The 12,438-nt window shown below is 65.0% G+C and overlaps 1 protein-coding gene across 8 annotated transcripts in view; it reads left to right on the top strand.

Moving 5' to 3' along the window:
- Positions 1 to 12,055, top strand: part of DOT1L (DOT1 like histone lysine methyltransferase) — a 64,060-nt gene extending 52,005 nt beyond the window's left edge. For 4 of the 8 annotated variants that reach the window (XM_053220176.1, XM_053220181.1, XM_053220179.1 and 1 more), the window contains 6 exons: positions 433 to 547; positions 1,502 to 2,064; positions 2,305 to 2,507; positions 4,848 to 4,912; positions 5,392 to 6,315; positions 7,108 to 12,055. In XM_053220176.1, the coding sequence (XP_053076151.1) occupies positions 433 to 547; positions 1,502 to 2,064; positions 2,305 to 2,507; positions 4,848 to 4,912; positions 5,392 to 6,315; positions 7,108 to 7,625 (2,388 nt within the window). In that variant the 3' untranslated portion in view covers positions 7,626 to 12,055. Of the gene's footprint in view, positions 1 to 432; positions 548 to 1,501; positions 2,065 to 2,304; positions 2,508 to 4,847; positions 4,913 to 5,391; positions 6,316 to 6,419; positions 6,886 to 7,107 lie in introns of all 8 variants that reach the window. The other 4 variants (XR_008297369.1, XM_053220177.1, XM_053220178.1 and 1 more) reach the window with 4 other exon arrangements.
- Positions 12,056 to 12,438: the final 383 nt, after the last annotated feature.

Raw genomic sequence — 12,438 nt, 5'->3', positions numbered from 1 at the left:
TCTGTTTGTCCGAGGGTGGACGTTTGTTTCCACCTTTGGCCATTGTGGATCACGCTGCCGTGAACGTGCACGCACAGGTTTGGTGAGGGAGGCGTCTTCGCCCCGTTCCATAGAGGAGTGGAATGACTGATCACGTCATAGCTGCAGCCTGTCCCGTCTCTCCTTGATCCCTCCGTCGCTAGCCTGACGTTTGCCGTTAGCCACAGCTACCCTTTCGAACCCAAGTCGCCTTGTCAGAAGCTTCTGGTGACTGCCCACGGTGCTCAGACCCAAGCAGGTCCCTCTCCTCCTATGTGCCGGCCCTCACCTACCTGCCGTTCTCCCTGCCTCCGGCCCTTTGCTGCACCTCCCGTGGCTTACATCTGGGACACTCTTCTTGACCTTCACCTGCCAGCCCAGGCTCAGCTGACAGCGCATCCTTTTTCTCCACAGAGAAGCACCCCCAGCCCCGTGCCGCAGACCCGAGAGTCCTTGTCCACACTTGAAAAGCAGATGGGCGCTAATGCACACAGCGCCGGAAGCAAAAGTCTCGCCCCAGCCCCTGCAGGTCGGTGGGCTCCTCCTGCTCCTGAGTCCCTGCCCCTGGCCCTTCCCCCGTGGCCCAGCTGGCCCACCTCCACCTCCTCCCGGCCGTGGGGTCTGAGGCGTTGCATCGGGGCTGTCGTCACACAACACGACCAGCTCTAGGCGGCTGGGGGCTTCTCGTGTGGGCTTCGGCAGGGCTCGCGACCCTCGGGCCTCGGCTTCCCGACGTGAGCGTGCTCGCTCTGGCTGTATTTCAGCCCGGGAGGTGGGCCTCAGCCGCTAGGTGACGTCCTCGTCAAGCTGCTGTGGGCGTTTCTAGCCCGGTGCCGGTTCTCCTTCAGGGAACGCCAGTGGTTGAGGCCGCACGCGCTGGCAGAGGCCCCACGGACTTTCTGTAGCAGCCTAGGTGGCACTCCGCGGTCCGCTGGGTCTCGGCCCCCCCTGTGCGGCTCTGTGGCTGGAGAGCGCGTGGCCCGGGATGTGTGTGCCGACGATAGCGTTTACGCAGCAGGCGCCCGGACCGCTGGACCCACGGGCTGGTCTTGAGTTAGCCGGCCCCCGTGCCGACACGTGGCCTGTAGGAAGGGAGACCCTGCCTCCAGTTCCTGGCACGGCAGCCCCCCTAGCACCGGGGCCGGGCCTCGGTCTGCACAAAAGACGTTTGCGTGCTCAGGGCTTCCCCCACGCTTGGTGAGGCTCCCGGGGCGGGCCGTGAAAGGGCTCCCTGGGGGTGCCAGCGCGCATCCGGCGCTGCGGGCCCCCAGTCCAGTAGTGCCGGGAGCCCAGGGGCGCCCGGGGCTGGGCGGGCATCTCTCGCACCGCCGAGCTTGGTTCGCGGGCGCCTGTGTCCGGGTGCTCGAGGGAACCACGGGTAGGGCAGGTTCGTGGGTGCTGAGCTCCCTCACCAGCTGCACCCACGCCGGTCCCCTTGGCCACTCTGCGCCGGGCTCCCCTGAGAAGCTGTCTTTTCCGGCAGGCTTCTACGCGGGCTCGGTGGCCGTCAGCCCAGCCCCCCTCGCTTCCGGAGCAGATCCCGGCACCTTTGACGAGGTCCCCAGCGCAGGCGGTCTGTTTGCCAGCGTGGGGCCCTGTGGCTCCACCCCGCAGCACCCGCCCCTGCTGCCGCAGCCCCGCGGCTCTGGCGCAGCCTCGCCCGCCCACCCGCTCTGCGCCAGCCCCCGCCTGGGCGGCGCCGCCCAGGGTCCGCTCCCTGACGCCAACAAGGGGGACCTTCCTCCCGAGGCCGGCTTCTCGGACCCCGAGGGCGAAGCCAAGCGGAGGATCGTCTTCACTGTCTCGGCCGGCGGGGGCAGCACCAAGCAGTCGCCTCCCAGCAAGCCCAGCCCTCTGCCCACGGGCGGCCGTGGGGACGGCAGCCAGGGCCACGGGCAGGACAGCCGCAAGCGGGGCAGAAGGAAGCGGGCGGCGGCAGGGACCCCCGGCCTGAGCTCAGGCGTGTCGCCCAAGCGCCGGGCCCTGCCGTCCGTGGCCGGCCTCTTCACGCAGTCTTCAGGGTCCCCCCTGAACCTCAACTCCATGGTAAGGCTGGGAACGGGCGGGGGTGGGGGTGGGAGGGCGTGTTCTGCGCCCAGCCCGGCCGGGGCGGCAGGGCTCCCAGAGCACAGCCAGGCCTCGGCCCCCTCGCCCCGGCACTCCCCCGGAGGGTCCGGTCTGAGATCCGGAGCGGGTCAGGGTGGGAGGGTCCCAAGCACAGCCCTGGGTGTCGGTGCTCTGGGAGCCTGTTGACGGGGTCGTGCTGTGTCTGTGCTGGTCCCTCAGGTTAGCAACATTAACCAGCCTTTGGAAATCACGGCCATTTCGTCCCCTGAGAGCCTGAAGAGCTCCCCTGTCCCCTACCAGGACAGCGACCAGCCGCCCGTCCTCAAGAAGGAGAAGCCCCTGAGCCAGACCAACGGGGCCCACTACTCCCCACTGACCTCGGACGAGGAGCAGGGCTCCGAGGATGAGCCGGGCAGCACCAGGTGAGGGGGGACAGGCAGGGCAGCTTTCGCGGGAGGGAGGAGAGGCCCTCGTGATCCGGCGGGGCCCCTCCCAGGGCAGGGCCCGGGTGAAGGACAGGTGGCATCCGGCTGCCATTAGTTGGGGGGCACGGGGGGGGGGGGGGGGCACGACCCCTCCTCGGCTGCTGTCCGCGGTCCCCCAGAGCGGCCGTCCTCGGGCGGACAGTGTCCCCGGGGTGTTGGCCTCCGCTCGGTGAGTTGCTGTCTGTGAAGGGCCCTGGCCGCCTTCCCACCCACCTGAGATTCAAGGTCCAGGGCAGGGCCGGCCACCCGGGTTTGGAGGCCCCGGCATGGGGGCCGCTCTGTTGTTTCTCGTCCGGGGCGCAGGCGGCCATGGCAGGAAAGCGCTCGAGGAGGCCGAGCTCTGCGCTGCTGGTGAACGCTTCACCCAGGGCGTGATGGGTCATGAAGGGCTTCTCTTTTGTGCGTGGCGGTCTCACTGGCGCGGATTCCCGCAGCACGTCTCTGGAGCGCGATCTGGGGGTCGGGGGCGTGTTCAGAGTGGTGCAAACGTCGCTAGTGCCAATTGGAGGAGGTTGTTGTCACCCCGAAAACAAGCCCCCTTATCCGTCACTCCCTGCCCCTGCCCCTGCCCCAGCCCTGGCTCCCACCATCCACTCTCTGTCTCTGTGGACGACACTCCTCCGGGGACCCCCTGTGATGGGGTCACGCGGGACGTGCCCTTCTGTGTCCAGCTCCTGTCACCGCGCACAGTGGCCTCCGGGTCCGTCCACGTGGTGGCAGGCGGCAGGACGTCCTTCCTCCCTGGGGCTGGGTCACATTCCGGCGTGTGGGTGGACACACCGTGTTTGTCCTTCATCCACGGAGGGACCCTGGGGTGGGTGTTGCCTCTTTTCAGTTAATGAGGACTATGCTGCTGTGAAGTTTCACACACGTGTTTTTGTTTGAAAATGTTTTCCAAAAAAAATAGTGTTTCCCGTTTACCCAGAAGTAGAGTTGCTGGGTCACGCGGTGACTCTGTTTAGCTTTTTGCGGAACCTCCAGACTTTTCCGCAGTGGCTGCCTCGTCTCACGTACCCCGGCCGCGGGTGAGGGTGCCAGTTTCTCCGCGTCACTTGTTATTTTCTGGTTTTGTCATCTACCTACCTATTTACGATTTTTTAAATATTAATTTAGAGAGAGAGGGAGACAGAGGGAGGGCACAAGTGGGCGGAGGGGAAGAGATAGGGAGACACAGAACCCAAAGCAGGCTCCAGGCTCCGAGCTGTCAGCACAGAGCCGGACGCGGGACTCGAACTCACGGACCGTGAGATCATGATTAAGCGGAAGTCGGATGCTTGACCAGCTGAGCCACCCAGGTGCCCCAACTGTTTTTTTTTTTTTTTTTTTTTTTTTTAACGTAGCAGCCATTCTTACGGGCACAGCGTTTCGTAGTTGTGGGTTCCTTCTCTTTCAATCACCAGTGACGGTGAGCGTTCTCTCGTGCGCTGCTTGGCCATTTGTGCGTCTTTGGAGAAACGTGCGTCCAGGTGCTCCTTGTGTGTGGCGTCGTTGGGTGGGTTTTTGTTCGACTGTCAGAGTTCTTTACGTGTTCTAGACGCCATCCTTTATCAGAGATCTGATCCTTGAACGTTTTCTTCCTTTCTCTGGGTTTTCTTTTCAGTTTCTTGCTGGTGTCCTTCGAAGGGCAGAGTTAGATTTTGGTCCAGCCCCATTCCTCTTTGCCTGCTTTTCTTGCCTGTGCTTTCGGTTTCTTGTCTAGGGTGATTCATTCTGTTCCTCTTCCGCGTACCTAAGTTATGTTTCTAGGAATTTTGCACTTGAGTGCTTTTGTTTTGTGTTGGGAATGTCCAACCTAGTAGTTTCCAGATCCTTTTGGAACTTTTCCCGTGTTTCTGGAGGTCATAGCATTCTTGGCACGTGCTCTGGAGATACTGACACGTAGAACATACGGATTTGGTGCTCCTGTGAGCACGTGCTACCGGTCACAGGGGACACGCCGTAGATGAGGCAGCGCCTGTAGCCACAGCCGGCCCCGAGATTTGACAAAGCTTGGGAGGCAAGTTAACACCGAGGTGGCCCCAGCAGGGACTTGTGGGTGTCTCTCTGTGTCGGGAGATGGTGCCCCTGTGCCTGAGCCTCGGCCCTATCGCCTGCCACCGGCGGCGTCCTGCACGGCACACGAGAGGCCTGGGAGCCACAGTTGCCTGTAAAGGGGTCTGAGGGCAGGCGGGCTGCGTGCCGCCTGCCTCCCCGCCTCCCCAGGCAGCAGCGTGCACACACGGCCCTCTGCCGTGCAAATGGATTTCAAACATCTGCCGCCTATGTTTTTCTCGATAGAATTGAGAGAAAAATTGCGACAATCTCCTTAGAAAGCAGATCTCCCCCGAAAACCTTGGAAAACGGTGAGTGACTTTCCTACCCGTTCTGTCCTGTATCTCCCCCGGGCTGAAGGTGACTCAGTCCCAGGGCGTGGCCTGGACGCTCAGCTTCTAGAATGGTCTCTGGGCAATGTTGAGTGCCACCTGCGTGGACAGCGGGACCTGGAAAGCCGTCCCCACGGCTGTTGGTCCCGGTGCTGCCGGGCGGCAGTCCCGTCCCCTCCTGTTTGGCCCAGGCCGGAGTCTGACTCTCTCTGCTTACACGCCTGCCTCGTCCCCTCTCGCACAGGCTCTGGTGCCCGGCTCCCCTCCCGCCCCACCCTCGGCCTGCTCGGCACCACCCGGCCCCCCCAACAGGCCTAGTTATGGACCACAGCACGCTTCCCTTGGGTGGGAGGGGTGTCTCTGAGCCCCCGGCCCCTCAGAGGCCCAGCACCTCGTCTCCTGCCCCGCTCGGCCCTCGGAGGTGCCTGCGCCTCACGGGCTGCACGTCTCCTCGGCAGGTGGTGGCCTGGCTGGGAGGAAGCCGACCCCTGCCGGTGAGCCCACCAACAGCAGCAAGTGGAAGTCTACCTTTTCGCCCATCTCCGACCTCGGCCTGGCCAAGTGCGCCGACAGCCCGCTGCAGGCCGGCTCCACCCTGAGCCAGAACTCCCTGTTCGCTTTCCGGCCCCCCCTGGAGGAGCCCGGCGCGGCCGACGCCAAGCTGGCCGCCCACCCCAGGAAAAGCTTTCCCGGTGCCCTGTCGGGGGCAGGCGGGCTGAGCCCAAGCAGCAACCCTCCCAACGGCTTCGCCTTCAGCGGGGGCCTGGCCGCCGACCTCAGTTTACACAGCTTCAGTGATGGTGCTTCTCTCTCCCACAAGGTCCCCGAGGCGGCAGGCCTGGGCGCCCCCCTGAGCTTTCCCGCCCCCCGGGGCAAGGACAGCGCTGCAGAGCCTGGGCCCTTTGTGAACAAGAGGCAGCTGGACGGCGCGGGCGGCCCCAAGGGCAGGGAGGCAGGCGAGCCGGGCCCCTCGGCGTGTGGGCCCCCGGACAAGGCCTCGCTGGCGCACGGCAAGCCGGGCAAGGGCCGGGACCGTGAGCCCGACCTGAAGAACGGCCACAACCTCTTCATTGCAGCCGCCAACGTGCCCCCCGGGGGCCTCCTCAGTGGCCCGGGCCTCGCTACGGCGGCGTCCTCAGTGGTCAGCGCGGCCCCCTCCGCCCAGGCGCACCGCCCCTTCCTGGGCACATTTGCCCCCGGCCCGCAGTTCGCTCTGGGCCCCATGTCGCTGCAGGCCAACCTGGGCTCGTCTGTGCTGCAGTCCCTGTTTGGCTCCGTGCCGGCCGCCGGCCTGGTGCACGTCTCGTCCGCCGCAACCAGACTGACCAACTCGCACGCCATGGGCAGCTTTCCCTCCGGGGTGGCAGGCGGCGCAGTTGGAGGTAGGCGGACGCGCGTCTCTCTCGTGTGACTCTCGGGTCCTGTGGGCCGCACGCCATCGCCGACACCCTCCTGGACCGCCGGGTTAATGACAACTGCTTTCCAGGTTCCCTTGCAGGGCCCCCTAAGGGGCGAGAGGCTGTGCCCGTGTGTCCCCTCGGGTCCACTTTGCACCCGTCACCTCGTTCCTTTTCGTGAGCTGCAGACGCGCCTGTGGCGTGGGCAGAGCGCCCACGCGTGAGTCGGCCTGTGTCAGGTCCTCGGGCCGTGACGGTGTCCCTTGTACCTTCGGGAGAGCTGGCGCCACGACTAGGGCTTTGTCTCATCCCCGTGGAGGCCACCTGTCGAACCTGACACACGGCCCATGGGTCCGGGCGGCCGCGGGGGGCCGGCGCTGGGCGAGAGCCGGCGGCCCTGGCGCCTGCCGCCTGGTGGCACCGTGTAGGGGTGGAGAGGAGCCGCGTGGCTGGGCTGGGCCGGGCCCACCGCGGGGTCCCAGCCAGCTCTGTGGTGGGCGCAGGCGGGCAGGACCCCGTCCTGCGGCTGGGAGCCCCGGGCAGGTGCGCCCGCAGGTGAGTCACACCGGCCGCCCGCGCCCCTCCCCCCCCGCCCCTCCCCCCCTCCCCCCCCCCCCCCCCCCCTGCTTGCTGCTTTGCCCCCCCTCCCCCCCCACTCCCCTTCCCCCACGTCGCACGCGGAGCTGCGGCCGCTGTCTGCTTCCCGATGTCTCGCTCTCTTCGCCCGACTGGAGAGTGCCCCCCTGTTGAAGCTGAGTTTTTCTCTCCTGTTTGCAGGTGTCTTTAACCACGCGGTGCCTTCCGCCTCCGCTCATCCGTTTGGAGCCAGTTTCGGCAGCGGGGCTGCTTGTCGCAGCGCCACGCTGAGCTTAACCCCGCTGCAGGCGGTGGCCGGCGCCCCGCCCCCGCCCCCACCGGGGCAGCCTGCCCTCCCCGCGCCCCCTCCCCCTAACGCCGCCTTGCCTCCCGCCCCCGCGCTGCTCCCGGCTAACTCTGAGCCCGCGCTTCTGCAGAACCTCGCGTCCCTCCCGGCTAACCAGGCTTTCTTACCCGCCTCCTCTGCCGCCTCTCTGCAGCCTGCTAACGCCTCTCTGTCCATCAAGCTCGCCTCCCTCCCGCACAAGGCCCCCCGCCCCTCCTTCACGGTGCACCACCAGCCCCTGCCCGGGCTGGCCCTGGCCCAGGCCGCGCCCGTGATCCCACAGGCCAGCTCCACGGGGCCGTCCGCCGTGTGGGTTTCCCTTGGCATGCCGCCTCCGTATGCCGCGCGCCTTGCGGGGGTTAAGCCAAGATAAAGACCTTGCTTAGCTAGCGGTTCGTATTCTGTAAGGTAAGGCTAGAGCCCAACCAGGGGGCCCGTATGAGACCCTGAACTGTCTGTCCTTCCTTCCACAGAGAGTGGACGGGCCCGCAGGGCTCCGAGGAGGGGCCCAGGGGACCCAGGCTGTTCTGCCTCGGGTGGAGACGGTCGGTTCTGAGAGGTGCAAGGGAAAGCCAGGGAAACCGGGGCTGGCCGTGTGTACCAGCCTCCAGGACGGCTGAGCAGCCGCCACGGAGCTCGAGGGAGTGGCCGGCTCTCGCTGCCCGGCCCAGACCTTTAGGGCAAGCCCCATGGGCCCCCGGCCACAGGGGCAGCTCGGAGCTCAGCCTCGCCGTCTGTCTGCTCTTGGGCCTCCCGCAGCCTGTCTCCCCGGTGCGCTTTGTAGGTCTTAAGGAAAAGGCAGTGTGTAGACGGCCATCCAAACTTGGCGTTCGAGCCTCGGGCTCCTGAGCTGGAGCCCCCTGCCTGCAGGCCCTGGGAGCCAGTGGGTATGGGGCTGCGTGGCACCGGCCAGAGAGGAAGGGGCTGCCTAGGTCGTGGGCAGCGCTTTGTGCTGGTGGCCGCAGCACACAGCCCCTCCTGCTCGGAGGAACGCGGCCCCTGCCTTGGGGCGGTCAGTGGAGGTTCAGCGGAGGGCAGTGTAGGAAGGGCCCGTGCTTGGAAACGGGTGAGGAAGGTCTCTGTGAGGCCTGTTCGGGGAGGGCTTGCGCCCGCTCCTCTGCCGGCCGTGTGCCCGCGTTAGGAAGCCAGGCCCTGGTGCAGCTGGCGTGGCCACTTCTGGTGCTGCTTGGTGTCCCTGGGGGTGAGGGGCCTTCCAGGCGAGGACTTGAGAAAAGGAAGCCGGGCGCTGACAGGGTGCTGGGGCCGGGCCGTCCTCAACCGTCTGCCGCGTGTTTAAGTGGAAACAGACGGGAGGGGCGGGGGCCGCTGGAGTCTGATGCCCTCCCAGTCAGAGTGCAGGTCGGTAGACAGCCCGGACTGAGGTTGTGCCTCAGTCCTGTTGGAAAAGTCCAGAAGGTAGAGCAGCCTTCGCGTGTGGTGGCCTCACGCTGTCAGAGCAGGCGTTTTGTGCGGCCGAGACTGGCTTCGAAGAGGTCAGAGGTGTACGCGTGGAAGCGTCTGGGCAGCAGGCTCCGGTCCTGGCCCACAGTGGACCACTGCTGCTGTCGCACGCGGTCCCCCCGCCCCGCGGGGCGGGACTGTGAGCAGTGCCTGGCAGGTGGCGGCCCGGGAGGGCCTCGGCTCCAAGGCTCCTGGGGAGGAGGGCCAGGGGGTGTGGACCGGGGGGCGGGGGGCGGGGCTGGGGAGGGGGCGGTCCCTGCCAGCAGAGGTGGGGCCTGCAGCGACCACAGCCTGTCTGTCTGACCGTGCGCCGCCATTTGTCTGTAGGAGGTGTGGCTCCCTGGCCTGGGGGAATGTGCGGGTCCGCCGAGCGGAACGCTAATGCTGCCTTTTCCTCCCGCGCTGGTCTCCGCAGGTAACTAGGATTCTACCTCAACCGTGAGACCTATGCACGCACGGGCTGGGCCGGCGGTGCGGCAGCGGCCACGGGACGGCGGGACAGACCGAGGACAGGGGACGAGGCTCTACTGTGAATCAGCGCTGCGCACACCTGCGGGAGATGCTGGGGCCTGGCTCCAGCTCGTACTGTTGATAGTTTTAGATAAAGTATTTATCGTTTTTTAAAAAGTATAAACATTCTGACTTATTTTACTCCACCGGAGTCGTAAAGGCGACCTATTGAGAAATGTAAATACTATATATGAGAGGATCTATATAAAGACGTCCACCCGAAGGACTGGCCCCCCCGCGGACACGCTGACCGCCGGTCCCGGTGCTATCTCGACGCGGGCCTCGCTGCCGCCTCGTCCTCTTGGTGCTGACTGGAGGTTGACCAACGCCAAACCCAGGCCGTGAGGCGCCTGCCCTGTTTGTCCCCGCCGCTCTTCCTATACCAAAGGCACGGCTGTCTCCAGGCGGGGGGTGGCTCGCTCTGTTGTGACATTCCTCAGAAGAAGCCCCCTCCCCATCACTGTGAACGGCTCCCACCAGACTGTTGTCTCCCCACCCCCCCACCCCCCCCCCAGTCCTGGGATCAGCGCCTTTGGCATAGGAACGGCCGGTGGGCGTGGGAGGGCCAGGCCCTCCCCGCTCCTGCACGGAGCCCGTTCTGAGTGGTGCTCGCGAGGAAGGTCTGGTACCCGACTCCCCGCTGGCGTGGCCAGCTGGCACGGCAAGTGCGTTTACTTTTGTGCGTCTCTGCTCGTCTGGGGCTCACGCCGCCGTCCACCAAAGCGCGTAGTAAGCTCACGGCACGTTGGCCGGTGACGTGGGGCAGGTTAGTCATGGGTGCCTGGTGTGTGTGTACAGAAGAGAGTCACGCTGATGAGTGACAGTATTTTATAGAGATGTGATGAAAATTTATAAATTTCATAGACTTGACTTCATTTATTTTTAGATTGTATAACGCACAGTAAACTAAAAAAGAAAAGAGAAAAGTGAGGGGGGAAACCTTTCTATTTATTCAAGTGCACACAGTGGCAGGGGCCCAGGGCCGGCCCTCAGCCCCGGACTCTGCGTCACCGCGGCTCCTGGGGCAGAGTGGACCAGGCCCCGCGTCCTGCCCGTGTCTCTCTGGCCAGTTGGCATTGCTGCTCCCGGTCTCAGCCGGCCCCTACCCCGGAGCAGCCTTGATGGTGCTTGGGAATGAATGCACTGGGGGGGGGGGGGGGGGGGCAGGCGACCAGGGAAAAGTCAGGAGAGTCGTTTTAGATGTTTCCAGACGTCGCCAGCAAGGTCCAGCATAGCAGTCTGTGACTGGTCCCGGGTCCCCCAGCTGACCAGTGCTGTGTCTCTCCACAGTCTTCAGAAGGGTGCCCCCCCCCCCCGCCCCCCCGAAGCCTTCCATCCCCTGAAAGGACCAACGTCAGCCAAGGTCCTGGGAGGGGACCTGAACCCCAAGACGGGGGAGGGGTCAGAGCCCTGTCCTCAGGTGCTTGCACCCACCGAGGAACACAGGCAGCTTGCCTCTTTCTGAAGGTGGGCTGTGTGTAGGGTCTAACCTGTTGCTCAGGTAAAGGCCTTGAGCTCCTGCCTCGTCTGGTCTGGCCAGCAAGGCTGCCTCCCTCCAAGTGTGGATGTCAGGAGTCCTCTGCCTACCTGGGAGGGTCGGTGTGGTGGGCGGGCCGAGGCCAGGCCCCACTTCCTCCTCGCCCCCAGGGGCGGGGCTGGAGGACGGTTTCCTGCCTCCTGCCACCTCAAGATGGCGGACCGGTCTACGCAGGCCAGGTCTGGCCACTGGCTCAGCTTTGGAAGTTGGCCGGACCCCTGGTTTCCACCAGCCAGACCCTCCCTGCAAGAGCCCTGCTTTCCTGCTTGCTCTGGGGGTGACGTCGCTAGTCCAGACCAATAGTTGAGGCAGAAGATGGTGCTCGTGATGGGTTCTTGAAATTGGCTCATCCTCCTGTAACTGGTGGTCATGGCTCCCTCCCTCTGGGCCGGTGCTCCCCGGCGTGTGAAGGTGCCGTGCCTCGCCCCTGTGAACCCCAAGCCCTGGCCTCCTGGACAAGGCGGTGTCTGCTCGGCCTCTCTGAGAGGGTGCCCCCCCACCCCGTGTCAGGAGCCCAGGGCTCCCTAAAAACTACAGGGTGCGCAGCGGAGAGGTCACGGCACAAGTCCCTGGTCTAGAACAGGGCAACCCTGTACACAAACACTGCATCGCTTCGGGGGGTCCCCAGCGACGTGCCATACGCACCCTCCCGATAGAAACGGCGCACACACACACGAGCGTCGGTGTGCAATCTCAGCGGCCCCGCTGTCCCTGGCGGGTTAGGCTAGGGAGTCTCCTTCCTGAGCCCCTCGGCCCTCCTGACCGCGGGACCAGCCCCCCCCCCCCCCCACCCGCCGCCAACAGCAAGGCCGGCTGTGGGAGGGAAGGCAGCGCAGCGGTGGTGCGCAAGGCCCCGGTGCCGCCGCTGACTGCGGGCACCTTCAGGGAAGTCCGGTGGGCCGCAGGGTGGCTCTGCTCAGGAAAACCCAACAAGGAAAACGGCCCCCCGGGCAGTCGCCGTTTCTCACAGCTACAGACTGACGCGTGTGAGCCTCATGCGCCCCTCTTGATCCACACCGCTCGCTCCACAGCAGGACACGGTTCCTTTCCGGCCCCTGTCCTCCTCCCCATGGTCCAGCCACACTGGCTCGTTTTTCGTGTGTCCACCTTAATTTGTAACTCAGATGGGGCTTCGCTTTGTGTTTCTGGTAGACTGTGTTTCAGTTGGGGGTGGGTGCTGGCATGGCCTGTCCCACCCCGGGCTGCTGCCTCGACCCTCCTCCTGTCCTAAGAGAACCCCAACACACTCTGCATCTCCACCTCTAGGCGCTGTAATAAAATACTTTTCATTTGAACCTGGTCTGCTGGAACCATTTCTTTCTGCTGACAGGGTGAGGGAGAGGCATGAGGGCCAGGGGCCACACTCCCCACTCCCCAAGTGGGAGGACTGGGGCTCGCAGAAGCAGCCCCCCAAGGCAGCCGTGAGACCATGGCTGTGAGCACCCATCTCAGGGAGGGCCCGCCCCACCCCACCCGGCCTCGCCCTGCCTGTGCCTACACCTGAATAGATCAGTGCAACCCAGCACGCTTCCCTTTTGAAGTAAAACCAACTAATTTAGGACTTTTACGTTGGCAAAATGCTTCCTGAGGTCCTACCTGGACTCAAGGGAGGCCTGGGACCTGGAAGTGGGGTCCAGTCAGGATCACCTTAGGGTTCCTCACCCAGCCTCCCCGTCTC

This window comes from Acinonyx jubatus, chromosome A2 (assembly GCF_027475565.1).
Source record: "Acinonyx jubatus isolate Ajub_Pintada_27869175 chromosome A2, VMU_Ajub_asm_v1.0, whole genome shotgun sequence".
Taxonomy (NCBI): domain Eukaryota; kingdom Metazoa; phylum Chordata; class Mammalia; order Carnivora; family Felidae; genus Acinonyx; species Acinonyx jubatus.
This window is presented reverse-complemented; position numbering and strand designations above follow the sequence as displayed.